Genomic DNA, 17,180 nt, shown 5'->3' with positions numbered 1-17,180 from the left:
GGCAGGGGGGACTGTTGCCAGTTTGAGACTGACTTCTTCCCTGGTCAGTATCATAAGTTCTAGCTCAGTCAAGGCTCCATAGTGAGATTCTGTTACAAAAAAGGGGGGGGGGGCATGGTGCATAGTTAATTTTTTCCTTTTTTCAGATTTAGTTTATTTTCTGTGTATGAGTGTTTACTTTACATGTATGTATGTGTTCCATATGTATGTCTGGTGCCCTTAGAGGTCAGAAACAAGCCCTAGATCCCCTGGGACTGGAGTCATAAGACATTTGAGCCCTGTAAGGTGAGCTGCCATGTAGGTACTAAGAACCTAACCTGGTTCCTCTGCACCCTGTCTCAAAAAAACAACAACAAAATAATACTCAGATTGAAAATTACTTCAATTGAATTCTTAAAAACTCACATGACAGGTAATCAGTATACTTAAAACACACTTTCAAATAGTTTAACCATATTTCTTTCAAGGCCTTACCATTTAATAATTCAAATAATATTTATGTTAAGTTGTTCCTTGATATAATTTCATATTTTTTATATCATACCTTCAAGATAAAATGTCAACATAATGTAGTTTTGGAATGACTTGATAAAAGGTTTTTGGGCAATTCTGGGCAGTAGTGCGTGCCTCTAATCCCAGCACTCAGGCAAAGAACGGTGGTGGATCTCTCCCAGTTGAGGGCAACTTGGTCTACATAGCAAGTTCAGGACAGCTAAAGCTACACAGTGAGACAGTCTCACAAATCAAAGTTCAAGCAGAATGTGTAACAGCTTTTTTATTGATGTTCTCAAGGTAAATCTTAACTTGCACATTTATAAACAGCAAGGATTAGTGATTTGGGCTTTACAAGTATAGAAGTGAATGAAATGTTCCTACTATATCTGTATCTTAATCGGTGGGGCAGATTGGATGTAGTTGCTTAGAGTTGCTCATCCTCGCCTTAGATATGTAATCCTTCTACCTCAACAATGGCTGGGATTTCTGGAATGAGGCACCATGCCTGGTATTTGTATTAATTCTTTTTAGGTCAATACATTATTTTATATGATTGTGAACATCAAAGTACTAACAATGGAATATAGTCATTGTGTTTTGGATACTAGAGTATTTATAGTTAAAAGGATAAAGAATTTCTTTCCAAGGCACTATAATGTCTTCAATTCACTTTTATTTAATAAGAAAATATTCGCGCTTGCCTAGGAAGCGCAAGGCCCTGGGTTCGGTCCCCAGCTCTGAAAAAAAGAACCAAAAAAAAAAAAAAAAGAAAGAAAAAAAGAAAATATTCAATGTTAAAGTTCCATCTTTATTTTCTTGGCAGCTAAATTTGGAGATTTGCTGAACATAGTATTTTCCATTTCTTTTCCCCACCAGAGCTTTCCGTGGTAAACACCTCTCTTTTATAGTTCGGTTTCCAAACCAGGGCAGACAAGTAGATGACTTGGAAGTTTGGTCTCATACAAATGATACCATTGGTTCAGTTCGACGATGTATACTAAATCGCATTAAAGCCAATGTAGCTCATACAAAAATTGAACTCTTTGTGGGTGGTGAGCTTATTGATCCTGGAGATGACAGAAAGTTGATTGGACAATTAAACCTAAAAGATAAATCAGTAAGTATATTTAGTTACCCCCTGAAAATTTTTTAAATAGAACCTCATTCTGTATTTTATTGTTAACTATTTATTATGTGATTCTTAATGTCAGATGCTAAGGTTATAACACTAATTTAGACATGCATCGAACACTTAGAATATATCAAAACAAGTAGTTAGAACAAAGAGTACTTTAAAAAATATTAGCATCTAATTTTTGTTTAATTATTTTATGTATATGATTGTTTTGTATGCATGTATATCTGTACCATGTGTATGCCCCTTGAAAATCAGAGGAAATTGGATCCCCTGAATATTGGTGCTGGGAATGCAACCCAGGTCCCCTACAATAACTGCCAGTGCTCTTAATCAATGAGCTACCTCTCCAGCCCCCAGCATCTAGTTTTCTAAATTCAATTGTTGACATATCACTAGCTTCCAAGTTTTCTCTTGTTTTTTTTTCCTTGTCTTTGATTCCAATTTGTATCCTTTTCAGCTAATTACAGCCAAACTTACACAAATCAGCTCCAATATGCCGTCAAGTCCTGATAGCTCCTCTGATTCCTCAACTGGATCTCCTGGAAACCATGGTAATCATTACAGTGATGGTCCCAACCCAGAGGTAGAAAGCTGTTTGCCTGGAGTGGTAAGTATATTCAGTTGTGCAGGTCATTATATTTGTTGAGAATTGCTGAGAACAGACAGTACATAAACAGGATGTTTTTGTTGGAGAACAACTGCTTTTGTTGTTGTTGAAGAAATATCTGCACATTTATCCTTCAGTCCCTCTGAAATGTAATTGTAACTCAGTTGAAATTTAAACTAAAACTTCCCTGTAGTTAATAAATATTTAGTTATATGTACATATAATTAATCCATTGGAATTTAATTATAACATTTCAGTATACAAATTTAGAAAGCCATCACTATCTTACCTATTTGTTTTATAAAATGGATTTTTTTTTTAAAAAAAGCCATCACTATCTTACCTATTTGTTTTATAAAATGGATTTTTTTTAAAAAAACTTTGTATATATGAAAATATCCGTAATCTTTGTCATTGTATCCAAAGAAAACACTGGCGTCCCCTACTGACCTCTGCTTTCACTTCATAAGAACTTTAATGACTGCAGTAACACCAGTCAATCCAGTATAAGAACAAATTGGTTAGAAGTTTAGTAATGGCATGGTGGCAGTTTCACTATGTTCGGAGTCTCTTAAGTTATATGCAGGTGAGAAATAGTATAATAAAACAAATGTGGCCTGGATGATGTTTTAGGTCTGCACCATGAAGAATTTATACAGATGAGATGAACAAGAATAACAGAAGTAACAGGAGCAAAGTATGGAGATAAGATTTTAGGAAGACCTTTTTTGAAGCCCAGGAGTAATTTTTCAGCTAATTATTTGTGTCTTATATTCTAGATAATGTCACTTCATCCCAGATACATCTCTTTCCTTTGGCAAGTTGCAGACTTAGGGAGCAGCCTAAATATGCCCCCTCTTAGAGATGGAGCAAGAGTTCTTATGAAACTTATGCCGCCAGGTAAGGTGTTTTCAATGATGACATAGTGCATGCTAACATTAGAAGGTATATTAACAAATTCCTCTTCTAAGTAAACCATATATCGGTGGTTAGTAAAGTAGCCTGTAAGCCAAAAATCTTTTTTTTTTCCTTGTCTTTTTTTCGGAGCTGGGAGCTTGCCTTACCACTGAGCTAAATCCCCAACCCCAGCCAAAATCTTCTAACAACTTATTTTTATACAGCCCAGTACCTAAAGAAAGTGTCTAAATTTTTCAAGGGCTAAAATAAAATCAGAACAGTATCTATTTGGAGTTTTAGGAGATGGCTCAATGGATAAAGGTGTGTGCCTGCAAGTCTGATGAACTGTAGAAGAGAATTGACTCCCTTCAGCTGTCCTCTGACCTCCATACATTTACCATTCACTTACACATACACACCTACAAATAAATGTAATAAAAAATATAAGTTTTGATACCAGATTCTGTGAAATTTTAGTATCTGTAATCTTTTCAGTTTTTCTGTCTTACAGCTACATCCATTCATTTATATATTTTTTGCAAATTTTTGTTGATCAACAGCTGAGAGCTCAGTAGCAAAGACCATGTGGCCCAAAATCCTAAAATAATGTAGTATGGCCATTTGCAGAATATGTTTGCCTGGGACCAGTAAAGATGGCTCAGTAGGTAAAGATGCTTGCCACCAACCTTGAAGACCTGAATTTGATCCCTGGGACCCACATGGTGGAAAGAGGATGAATTCTTTCACATTGTACTCTGACCTCCACGTGGGTGCCCATGGCACAAGCACATAAACAGTTGTGCACACAAATACAAATAAACAAAGCTGTACTCAGACAGCTTTGTGCTGTGCTGTGTGAGAACACACGGCATGTGTTCTCTCTCTCTCTCTCTCTCTCTCTCTCTCTCTCTCTCTCTCTCTCTCTCTCACACACACACACACACACACACACACACACACACTAATTAACTTCACATTTTAAAGTCAAGCTATAGTCCAAATTTGAAACAGTGAACTATTGATTAAAGTTTGTACTGCTTTACCAAGCAGAATGAGTTGTTTTTCCTAAGAGCTACCTCCTTCCAGGAGTTTAAAGATTATTTTTAAATATGCCAGTCTATCTTAAGCTCTTCATAGTCTCTCTTCTCTGTCTGTCTCTGTTTCACTCTGTCTGTTTCTGTCTGTCTTTCTCTTGCACTCTCTCTTGCTCTCTTTCTCTGAGACAGGGTCTTACTATGTAGGTTTGCTGTCTTAGAATGCACGGAGATCCACTTACCTCTACCTCCTTAGTGCTTGGATTAAAGGCTTGCACCACTGTGCTTTGCTGGATTTACTTTTTTAAATAATGCATTGCTATAATTATATAATTACTTGGATCTGGGTATCCTTCAAAGAAACTTGAAAAAAAATAATCTAAGGCAGAAGCTTACAAACAGTTAATCCATATGATTGGAAGCCTGCTCACTTTTCTGAATTGCTCAAAAAATATGTTTTCCTTTACTTTTCTAACCGTGATTTTCTTAACACTTGGACTTTCCCCAAGTACATTTGACTTTCTAAAGCTTCCTTTCCTGCCATGTGGTTTCTTGTTTACCACAGGTCTTACTTCCTTGCCAGCATAACCTTCCTTCTCCTTCATTTCTCTCCTTCAGGCAGCTACTCAAGTTTCACAGCTTACCTTCCCACTCTAATAAAATTGTCCTTCATCTTCCACAACATAAGTGAATAACCCAAAACTATAGCCATCTATTGATAGCAAGTTTATGGATAGGGTTTTTTGACATCTATATTTTATAATAAAAAGCTTATATATGATCAGGGACCTGAAATAATTTAGTTACACATATAAGAGCTGGAATGGCCACAAAGCGAACCTTTGGTTAAGACTCCAAATACATACATTTTAAGCTAAAACCATTAAGTGATTTATTTAGAATTCATTGCTTTTATTTAAGGTTTTTGTCTGTTTGTTTGTTTGTTTTTTGACAGAGTCTTGCTAATTGTTCCTGGCTAGCTTTGAACTCAGATTTGCCTGCCTTTACTGGGACTTAAGGCATATACCACCATTCATGAACTTGAACTTTTGTTTTAAAACAATTGTTGCATTTACATATTCATTTTTTGTGTGGGTCCACTTTGTTTGTGTAGAGATCTGAAGATTGCCTCAGGAATCAAGTTTCCTCTTTGCCCCTTGTAGGTTCTGGGAATTGAACTCAGGTCTTTCACAGTTTGGTACGGGTAGTTACCTACTGAACAATTTCACTTAAACTCATTTCTTTACTTCTTTTTGGTTCCATCCTTCATTCAAGGTTTCTGCTTTTTGTTTTGTTTTCTGAGACAGCGTGTCACTGTGTAATCCTGGATATCCTGCCACTCCAGGTTGACTTCAAACTTACATAACTCTGCTTGCCTCTGCCTCTGCACTGAGATTAAAGGTTTGCACAAAAGTGCCAGGCTCTTTTTTTCACGCTGTATTAATGTTTGATTTTTTTTAAAATAAGGTTCAGTTTCTTGAGTACTGTGATGTCTTTCAGTGAAACAAAGTGATCTGTAATGTCAGAAAGTACAAAATAAACTTGGGAGTAAGAACTGTTGCTGTTATTTACACTTCTTTGGAAGTGGGTTTTTTTTAAATCAGTCTCCTGCAATTGGACAGAGAACGTGTTGACTGGAGGCTCCTTATGTTTAGGCTGGCTGATTAAAAGGCTCTGGTTGGTGTTTTGATTCTCTCTGATTTGTTTACTTTTAAGTCAACCCAAGTATAGATAGCTTAACTGAATTGTTTGCTGTTTCATGCTCTTGAAAATGCTAGAAGTGATATAGATGTGAATTGTGTTTTATTTCATACTATGCCTCTTTCTTTTACAGATAGTACAACAATAGAAAAATTAAGAGCTATTTGTTTAGATCATGCCAAACTTGGAGAAAGCAGCCTTAGTCCATCTCTTGACTCACTTTTCTTTGGTCCTTCAGCCTCACAAGTGCTATACCTAACAGAGGTTAGTTTTTTGTTTTTGTTTTTCATTTTGGACTTAGTTCTTCTTGTTTAAATTTGGTCTTTGATGTATAAGGTGGGTTTGAGGTAGTCAATGTCTTTGCAGTCTTGATGGAGCTTATGTCTTAAATCCCTTTTAATTCAATCCGTGTCTCTTCCCCACCCCCCTTTTATTTTCAGGTAGTCTATGCCCTGTTAATGCCTGCTGGTGCACCCCTGGCTGATGACTCCTCTGATTTTCAGTTTCACTTCTTGAAAAGTGGTGGTTTGCCCCTTGTTCTGAGTATGCTAACCAGAAATAACTTCCTACCAAATGCTGATATGGAAACTCGAAGGGGTGCCTACCTCAATGCTCTTAAAATAGCCAAACTGTTACTAACTGCCATTGGCTATGGCCATGTTCGGGCTGTGGCAGAAGCATGTCAGCCAGGTGTAGAAGGCGTGAATCCTATGACATCGGTAATACAGACTTTTGTTTTGGTTTCTAAAATCTCTAATAGTACATAGTCATTTTCAAGGTTAAATTTCTCAATGATTCTAAAGTGTAGAGTTCAACTTTGGCTCATATTTGTATTAAAAGTACACACTTCACTGGCTTTGCTACTACTAGTTTAAGAGGGCATTTCCTTCGGTTCCTTTCTGACCATTTGAGTTTTGCTTCACTCTTAATGTAAAATAAATGCCACATGAATGAATTTCTAACTTGTGCCAAGCAGATAAGAAGTGATGTTAAGATTTGTAATTGATTTAGCCTTTTACCAGGTTTTGTCCCATGTTCATTGACTTAAACTTTAATTATGAAGGCCATTTTGCTGGTCTCAAGATATGCTAGAGTTTAATGACTAGTTAAAGGCTAAACTATGTAAATAGTTACTGAATTACTGATAAAAGACAAAAGTCTTTAGTGGGTTGAGGCAAAAGGATTATAACATATTCAAGGCCAGCCTGGGCTACGTAATGAGAGTCCCTGTTTTTATTCTTTTTTTTGGGGGGGGGGGTTCTTTTTTTTACAGAGCTGGGGACCGAAACCAGGGCCTTGCGCTTCCTAGGCAAGCACTCTACCACTGAGCTAAATCCCCAACCCCCCTGTTTTTATTCTTAAAATAGTCTCTAAAATAATTCATAAATGAAGTTTTTAATTAGATTTGTTGGGCCTTTTTTGTTTATTTTTGTTTTCTGGGGATTTTTTGTTTTGTTTTTTTGAGACAGTTTTTCTGTTTAATCCTAGCTTCTACTAGATCTTGATCTATAAACCAGGCTGGCCTTCAACTCAGAACTCACAAAGATCTACCTACCTCTGCCTCCCAAGTGCTAGGATTAAAGTTGTGCACCACCGTGCCCAAGTATAAATGAAGTTTTATGATAGATACTTAAGATTTGCCTACTAGCAGTCTTAAAGGTCAGTTGAGATGGGAGAGTAAGGGAGTGATTAGGTAATTGACAGTAGTTGAGGCAGAATAATGGAGACCTTGATCTTGTTAACAATAATTATTGTTATTTTATGTAATTGATGTTCTGCCTGCACTTTTGTCTGCGAGTGTCATATTCCCTGGAGCTGGAATCACAGACTCCTACTGCTGAACTGTTTCTCCAGCCCCCAATAATAATTGTATTATCTTAATCTGATCACTTTCATATGTTAGAAATTTTCTGTAAACTAGCCAGGCATGGTGGAGACTCATAACATGAGGATCTGGAAAGCTAAGACAAAAGGATCACATATTCAAGGCCAATCTTGGCTACATAAGACCAAAAACAGACAAAAAAGAAGCAAAAGGAGTGAACTTTTTCCATAAAAGATAAAAATGACTAAGATTATATATTGTATACTGTGGTCCATTTCATTAGGATTTTTAAAATAATTTTTAATGGGTTAAAAAGGAAAGACTGATGCTTATCAGGTATGATGGTTCTTACCTGTAATCCCAGCACTTGGAATGCCAAAGCAGGATGTATGCAAAAAGTTTAACACCCCTCCCCCACCACCAGCTTTAACCTGAGACCTTGTATCTCACCGAATGAGGGAGGGCTCTTGTAAGGATAAAAAGATTCTTATTTTAATCCATGACATGACTAATTAATGAAGTGTACAAAACACACAAAAGGCAATAGCATGCTTCCTCTTGTATCTTTTCTATAATACTTAGAGAACATGGCCATTTGCTAGCTGTAAATACTAAGGTATTATAATTGTGAAGTATTTGTTGTCAATTAAAAGCTAAACACAAATTTAGTAGTAGTAGGGATATCTTAAACATTTACAGTATAGAGAAAAGTTACAATTCAAAAGATAATCAGAAGTATTTAGCTAACTACATTATCTGTTTCTCATTAAAACACTTAATATACTATTAAGTAAAAGTACTGCTATCTTTTGTTTGTTTTTTTATAGTCATAATTTTTCTAATTTTCAAAGTAGAATTTTGTAACTAGAGATTATGAGCAGGGTCTGCTTAAAAGGATACACATGTGAAAAATATGATTTACTGCATCTTGAGATGAGTTTGGACCTGATATGTTAATAGAAAGACAGGCTAGGTTAATCTAGAATAGGGGACTGTAGAGAAATCTGTTCTAGTTGCATACCATGTTGGCAGGATATTGTGTGTTAATGTGGAAAGAAAACATCTTAGGAATGTTGATGAATGGGGTACGAATGATTGGGTCAAGTTATATACAGAATACTGACATAAGATGGTTAACTGTTTTTCAGGTCAACCAAGTAACTCATGATCAAGCAGTGGTGCTACAAAGTGCCCTTCAGAGCATTCCTAACCCATCATCTGAATGCATGCTTAGAAACGTGTCTGTTCGTCTTGCTCAGCAGATTTCTGATGAGGTTAGTATTGTAAGAGTTAAATAGAATACATCATACATAATGTTTTACAGGTCATAATTGTTACTATACAATTTTAAAAGGTTTTATTCTGTGTGTTTTGCCTGCATGTAATATATCTGTGCACAGCTTGCATGCCTGATGCTCTTTGAGATCAGAAGAAGGCATCTGGATCCTCCAGAACCTGGAGCTACAGACCATTCTGAGCTTCCATGTGGATGATGGGAGTCGGACCCTGGGTCCTCTGGAAGAGCAGCCAATGCTCCTAGAGCTGTCTCTCTAACCCTTTTTAAAAATTCACTCATCTTACTGTTTCAGCCTAGATCATGTTTTTCTAATGCCAATTAATATTCTTAGTACTTTTTTCAACTTTTTATATAATAAACAGCATTTTTTCAGAGTATACATATAACATTTCACACTCACACAAACACTACACAATAAGTTTTCTGTTCTTTTGGGACTTACAGTCAAATCCAACGTTTCACACCTATATATAGCCCTAAGACAGACCGTTTCTGTAACTATTCCTTGTGGTTTTTTGCAGTCAGTACTTCCTTTCAGTTCTAATATCAGATATCCACTAAATTTTTTGTCCCCTATGAAAGTGTTCATTTTCTTGAGTTTTATTCAGTTGGATCATGTGCCTATAATCCAAACACTTGAGAGGCTAAAGCAAAAGGATAATAAATAGGCCAGCCTGCAAGACCCAATCTCAAAAAAAAGTTATTGATGACTTTATGAATTGTCAGTGTTTTAAGGTCCAATAGATCATTCCATTTTGTTAAATAAATTCCATTTTGTGGGATCACTGTATGCTAGTCGTGGTGGCTCACCTATAGACCTAGGACTTAGTGGCAGAGGTAGACAAATCTACGTGAGTTCTAGGCCTGCCTGGTCTGCATAGACCGTCTGAAAAAATATATATATATGCATGCATATATGTACACTCAGACACACATACACGTAAATAAAAAAAAGTAGGTAGATCATATATATTATAAAATAAAACATATAATCCCATTATGAATATTCCATGATTTGTTTATATATGTGACAAAATATACTTGGTTTTTTTTTTTTTTTGCCCTTTAGATATGAATAAAACTGCTATGAAAATTTTATACCAATATTTGAACTTCTTATTCTCTAATACCTGGGCATGAAATGGTTGTCATTTCTGTGGTGATCAACACTAATAGTCTTCTCAACAGTTTTAATTAATCATTATTTTATAGGCTTCAAGATATATGCCTGATATTTGTGTAATTAGAGCTATACAAAAGATTATTTGGACATCAGGATGTGGGGGATTACAACTGGTATTCAGCCCAAATGAGGAAGTCACAAAAATTTATGAGAAGGTAAGAATTTTGAGAGAAATATACCCCTATATAAATGAATATATATATGGCTACACTACTAAACATCACTTTGCATAGTTATAGTTGCAGCTGTACCTGAACAAAGTTTTTTTTTGTTTTGTTTTTTTGTTTTTTGGTTTTTTTTTGTTGTTGTTGTTTTGGTTTTTTTTGTTCTTTTTTTTTCGGAGCTGGGGACCGAACCCAGGGCCTTGCGCTTCCTAGGCAAGCGCTCTACCACTGAGCTAAATCCCCAACCCCCCAAAGGTTTAATTTTGAGTTTTAATCTGAGGCTACTTTAGAATAAAAGTGAGATTTTTACATTTCAGTGAAGTCAGACCGTCTCAAAGAATTTGCATTTTCCTTTACCTTTCAGTCCTGTGTAAGTTAAGGTTCTGTCATGTGTACCTACCCCTTAGACACTGTTTCATTCTTACAGGTTTGTTGTTGTTTTGTTTTGTTTTTAGTTTTGCTTTGTTATTTTTTTATGTGTATAAGTGTTTTACCTATATGTGTACATGTGTGCCATGAATGTCTAGTGCCCTCAGAGGTCAGAAGAGGGGATTGGATCCCCTGGCAGTTGAAAGCCACCATACAAGTGCTATGTATTGAACCTGATTCCTCTGTAAGAACAAGAGCTCTTAACTACTGAGTCAACTCTCCAGCTCACACTTCTCCATTCTTAAGAAAAACTTGAGTAATAAGGACTTCTTGCTCAGTATAGTGCCCTCTTTATATTGAATACTTTGTCCTTCCTGCTATTTTGGTGTTCCTGTAGAATCTGTTTGGTATAGTGTCTCCTTGGTATATTCATTTGGCAAAATGAATGAAAGCCCATTTCAGTCACATTAAAGTCACAGCATATTTGGAGTTAGGAAAAAGTGTTTAAGCCTTACTGAACACTTGTTCAAAAAGACTGGATTTTTTTAATTAAATAGCACAATAATATACCTACCTATTGTGCTAGAGTGGTTCACAAAGAAGGAATGATTGGTTGTTGGTTCAGACGTGTACAACTCAGAAGGTCTCTAGGAGCTTCTTAACTACAAAGTGCTCAATGATATATATGTTCAGTATATGTCCAACCCCTTTTGGATCATAGCAAAATATTGGCATTAGACTTAGTTTTCTATTATAGTTTCCAAACTATTTCTAAAGACCTCAAGAAATAAGTAGAGAGAGGGAATATGTAGTTTAATGGTAGGTAAATTTTAAGCGCTAAGCTTTGAAGTTACATAGAATTTTCTTTTAAGCACTTTCTAAATTAACTTACAAAGGATTTAGATTATTCATTGCACTTTTCAAACATTAGTTTTTGTTGTTTTCCTTCCCTTCCTCCTCCCTTTTCTTTTTTATTTTTTTTATTAACTTGAGTATTTCTTATATACATTTCAAGTGTTATTCCCTTTCCCGGTTTCCGGGCAAACATCCCCCTCCCCCCTCCCCTTCCTTATGGGTGTTCCCCTCCCAACCCTCCCCCCATTGCCGCCCTCCCCCCATAGTCTAGTTCACTGGGGGTTCAGTCTTAGCAGGACCCAGGGCTTCCCCTTCCACTGGTGCTCTTACTAGGATATTCATTGCTACCTATGAGGTCAGAGTCCAGGGTCAGTCCATGTATAGTCTTTAGGTAGTGGCTTAGTCCCTGGAAGCTCTGGTTGCTTGGCATTGTTGTACATATGGGGTCTCGAGCCCCTTCAAGCTCTTCCAGTTCTTTCTCTGATTCCTTCAACGGGGGTCCTATTCTCAGTTCAGTGGTTTGCTGCTGGCATTCGCCTCTGTATTTGCTGTATTCTGGCTGTGTCTCTCAGGAGCGATCTATATCCGGCTCCTGTCGGCCTGCACTTCTTTGCTTCATCCATCTTGTGTAATTCCTCCTCCCTTTTCTTGTTCTCTCTGTTCCCCAACAAGGTGTTTTCCCTTATACTTTCATATTACATATGGTTTTTCTTTAAAAGCTTCTTTAAATAATTTGTTCCCAATTATTTTACAGACCAATGCAGGCAATGAGCCAGACCTTGAAGATGAACAGGTTTGCTGTGAGGCATTGGAAGTGATGACACTGTGTTTCGCCCTGATTCCAACAGCCTTAGATGCTCTAAGTAAAGAAAAGGCTTGGCAGACATTTATTATTGACTTACTGTTACACTGTCACAGCAAGTAAGTTTATTTTTTATTTAAGAAACTTGATCTTATGTTTGTAAAGTAGAATCAAATTTATGTTGATACAGGTATTATAGAAACCAAATACTCTCCATGGTACATTAATGTTGAGGAAATTTTTACTTACTATTTAACCTAACCTAAATTTGTTTAATTTTAGTCAGCAAAATTGGGTAGGATATTGGCCTCCTGTCTTGTATTTCTCTGCCAACTTTAATGTGAAATTTTATGGGTTACCATAGGAATTTAAGCATAAAAGATCGGTTAATTATAATCTATCATTTTTTCATTTTAAGAACATTTAATCAGTATTACTAATGTTTCAAGCTGATTTTATGCAAGTAATTTGGATTTAAGGCAATTCAAATCTGTAGATTGGTTTACATCCTTTTATCGCGGTCTGATGCTGATCTTCACATGTAATTATAAAATTAACTAGGCAAGACATGACGGCACACATCTTTAATCTCAGCACTTTGCAGGCAGAGAACAAAGGGACCTCTAGGTTTGTGGCTAGGCTGCTCTTCTGTTTCAAGACAACCAGTGCAACATAGCAAGGCCGTGTCTCAAAACAAAACCAAAGTAACAACAACAACAAAACAAACAAGCAAAAAAAAAAAACAAACAAACAAGCACAGCCTGTTGGTGGTTGCAGCACCACCACCATACAGACCTCTAATCCCAATACACCTGTAGTACTAGCACTGGGCAGGCAGGAGGTAGAGGTAGACAGATTTCTGTGAGTTCAAGGCCAGTCTCTTTTAACAGAGCTAGTTCTAGGATACCCAAGGTTTCACAAAGAAACCCTGTCTTGAAAAATAAAAAACCACCACAAAATCTAATTGATGTCATTAATGGCTTGGATACAACTTGCCTAGTCCTAGCAACTAACATGATCCAGTGGAGCATCAAGTGAGAAATGTGTAGTGATCAGAAAAGAACCTTGAGTGATTTCCTTGAAAATAGCCAGTCTAGCCTGTTAAGAAACTCTTTTTCATCTGGGTAGTAGTAGCATCCCTTTAATTCCAGCACTGCGGAAGGGGGGGAGGCAGTGGCAGGCATATCTCTTAAGTTCGAGCCCAGCCTGTTCTACAGAGTGAGTTCTAGGATAGCCAGGGCTACACAGAGGAACCAGAGGGCTGTGGAGGTTGGGGGAAGAAAAGAAACCCTTTTTCATGAGATCCAAACACATACAAAAGAGGGGAAACTTGCTACCTTTTTAAGAAAATTGTACCATAGTTAGACAGCTGTGTACATTGAAAAAAGTAGGGTGAATCATTCTAGTTCTATTTAATCATGAGTCATCTTCAAGGAACTATTTTATTATAAACACAGTAGTTTTCTACCTTTAGAGACTATCAGAATCATCTGAAAGATTTGTTAACACATTCTTGGTCAGACCTACTACTAGCATTTCTCTTCGGATCTGAAAATTGGCATTTCTTTTTTTTTTAATTTATTCATTTATTATATATAAGTACGCTGTAGCTGCCTTCATGCACACCAGAAGAGGGCATCAGATCCCATTACAGATGGTTGTGAGCCACCATGTGGTTGCTGGGAATTGAACTCAGAACCTCTGGAAGAGCAGTCGGGTGCTCTTAACCGCTGAGCCATCTCTCCAGCCCCGAAAATTGGCATCTCTATGAAGTTACCAGTTAATGCCGATGTTGCTCATCTGGGGGTCATGCTTTTGGAATCAATGCCACTGGATAAGGAAGAGGTGCAGCAGAATGCGTTCTGTGATAACATAATCCCCACTGGCCCCTCCTCTAAGGCACAACTGGATAAAAGTTCTATGGAAGGGGACTGGTTTTAAGGTTCGATATAGGGCATGTTGATATCTATTACAGTTTTTATCCTCTTCAGAAAAGGGTTAGAATGCATCCCTCAAACTCTTCAGGGACAGTATGAGGTCACTAAACATGCAGTGGTAAATGCATCTACATGTATGCTTTTCATGAGTGTTTAAGTGGATGTTAGTTTGTGTTCCTAATGTATCATCCCCTCCCCAAGAGAAAACAATATATTAAACATAATTCATTTCCATTTCAGAACTGTCCGTCAAGTAGCACAGGAACAATTCTTCTTAATGTGCACCAGATGTTGCATGGGACACAGGCCTCTACTTTTCTTCATTACTCTACTCTTTACTGTTTTGGGGGTAAGAGACTTAAAAATATGTTTAACAGCATAACTTACTCCTTCAACAAGGAAGGATATTCTGGAATTTGTAGGTTTAGCATGAATCAGTCAGGGCAATCTATAATTAATAAAACATTAGTTAACTCGGGGTTTTTACAAGGGGACTTCAAAGCATGAACATATTGATTCATTATACTGTATTTTATCATTTTCAGAGCACAGCCAGAGAGAGGGCTAAACATTCAGGCGACTACTTTACTCTTTTAAGGCATCTTCTTAATTACGCTTACAACAGTAACATTAATGTACCCAATGCTGAAGTTCTTCTAAATAATGAAATTGATTGGCTTAAAAGAATTAGGGTAAGTTGCAGTTAATACTTTGTTTATATCATTAAGAAATGGTGATTCATTTATAAATGGTTCATAACTCAGAACATTTTAAGCTTCAAAGTTAAAGGGGACCAAAGAACATACATCACATTGTTGAGTTGTACTTTATAGAATGCATGCATTACTACTTACAGAAAATGTGTGTTTAAGGTTTAGAATACAAGGTAAGCATAGTACCACATGGTTTTTTAAGCCCAGTACTTGGGAGGCAGAAGCAAGCAGATTTCTGTGAATTTAAGGCCACATACTGAGACTTTGTCAGTGGGGTGGGAGCAGTTGTCATACTGAGGTTCAGCTTTTCTGCCTTTCATCAAGTTGTCATATTAAAGAAAATACTGCCCCTCCCTGCTGTCACCAAAAAAGTAGTCAAATACACTAATTTTGATCATAAGTCTTTTCAAGGCCACATGAAAATTTATTTCTGAGGAAATCTATAGTTATATTGATTACTTTTCTGTTTCTGTGATACTACATCCCAACAAAAACAAGGGAGAGGGGATAGGGTTTAAGAGTCCACCATATCAAGAAAGGTAAGGCAGTAGAAGCAGGAAGCTGGCCATTAACGTTGAAACTGATGAAGCCAGAAAGGAAGAACAGGAAGTGAGTCCAAAATTCAAAACCAACAAACATACCTTTCTAGTAGCTAATCTATTTCCTCCAGCAAGATTCCACCTCTTTCTTGTTCCGATTCCTCCATTCCATAAGTTAAACATTTGTTTTTTTTTTTTTTTTTTCTCTTTGGCAGGATGATGTTAAAAGAACAGGTGAAACAGGCGTTGAAGAGACAATCTTAGAAGGACACCTTGGGGTTACAAAGGAGCTACTGGCTTTTCAGACCCCTGAGAAAAAGTTTCATATTGGTTGTGAAAAGGGGGGTGCTAATCTCATTAAAGTAAGTTCTGTGTTCTTGATTCTAAACTACATATCCTTTCCTTGTACGTGTTGTTTAATATGATTGATAGCACTAGGTCTGTGGTGTGTTACTTTGACCTTTTATAAAACCTGCCTCTTAAGAATCTTTACCAAGGTTACAATATTTGTTTAGATAATATATAAAGCACCATGGCATGTTTATAGATATTATATGCATATAAAATGTAAGTGTAAAGTGCTACTTAATTTTTCTATTCTGAAAAATCTGAGCTGTTCCTAAGGATATTTAAATGAATCAAGCCTGTTTTAGTTTTTTTATTTTGTTTTCTTTTTTTAAGACAGAGTCTCTGTAGTTTGGACTGTCCTGTAATTTACAGAGATCTGCCTACCTCTGACTCCTGAATACCTGGCAGTCTGTGTCTGAGCTAAATCCCCAACACCCGTATATATCAATTCTTGATGAATTTTTTTAACCTGGTAATTCAGACAAAAATTTGTCATTTTGATATAATTGTATTCAAAATTGGCTTCTATAGGTATCCATTTGATTTTTTTAAAGTAAATGTAAAATAGATCTAAGCACAAGGGTCTCTTGAGTTCAAGGACAGCCAGGGCTACATAGACTCCTGTATCCAATAAAAGTAAATGTAAAATATAAATTAATTATGACTTTATTCCTTTAAAAAACAAATTAAGTGTCTAGTAAATAGGTAAAAGTAGAATATTTTTACTAGAAAACCCACATAAATTTTCTGTGATAATAAGGCTTAAGTCAAATTCTAAGACAAATATTCCTCTTTCTAGAATATGTCATTGCTAATAATTAATCCTTTCTTTGAACTGTTTAGGAATTAATCGACGATTTCATCTTTCCTGCATCCAATGTTTACCTCCAGTATATGAGAAATGGAGAACTCCCTGCTGAGCAGGCCATTCCTGTCTGTGGTTCACCAGCCACAATTAATGCTGGTTTTGAGTTACTTGTAGCATTAGCTGTTGGCTGTGTAAGGAACCTCAAACAGATAGTAGATTCTTTGACTGAAATGTATTACATTGGTACAGCAATAACTAGTAAGTACTTTAAAACATGGTTGTGGTAATGATTGTGTTTTAAATCGTTTGGTCTTCTTATAAATGTCTTTAAGTCATAGTTTTGGTAGTAACTAGTCTAGGATTTTTAGCAAATAGATATGAGAACATAAGTGGTTGTACAAGTATTTGGTAAATTAAATGTTATCTTTCAAATCAGAAATAAAGCCTATCTCTATTGTAGTCATAAAT

The 17,180-nt window shown here is 36.4% G+C and overlaps 1 protein-coding gene across 2 annotated transcripts in view; it reads left to right on the top strand.

Annotated features, from left to right (window-relative positions):
* Usp9x (ubiquitin specific peptidase 9, X-linked) overlaps nt 1-17,180 on the top strand; it is a 107,529-nt gene that overhangs the window by 63,003 nt on the left and 27,346 nt on the right. For both annotated transcript variants that reach the window (NM_001135923.2, NM_001434267.1), the window contains 12 exon segments: nt 1,372-1,612; nt 2,091-2,240; nt 3,020-3,140; nt 6,006-6,136; nt 6,313-6,591; nt 8,846-8,971; nt 10,207-10,332; nt 12,320-12,486; nt 14,545-14,653; nt 14,850-14,996; nt 15,772-15,918; nt 16,748-16,970. In NM_001135923.2, the coding sequence (NP_001129395.1) occupies nt 1,372-1,612; nt 2,091-2,240; nt 3,020-3,140; nt 6,006-6,136; nt 6,313-6,591; nt 8,846-8,971; nt 10,207-10,332; nt 12,320-12,486; nt 14,545-14,653; nt 14,850-14,996; nt 15,772-15,918; nt 16,748-16,970 (1,967 nt within the window).

The sequence above is a fragment of the Rattus norvegicus genome, chromosome X (assembly GCF_021556685.1).
Source record: "Rattus norvegicus strain SHRSP/BbbUtx chromosome X, alternate assembly SHRSP_T2T, whole genome shotgun sequence".
NCBI lineage: Eukaryota > Metazoa > Chordata > Mammalia > Rodentia > Muridae > Rattus > Rattus norvegicus.
This window is presented reverse-complemented; position numbering and strand designations above follow the sequence as displayed.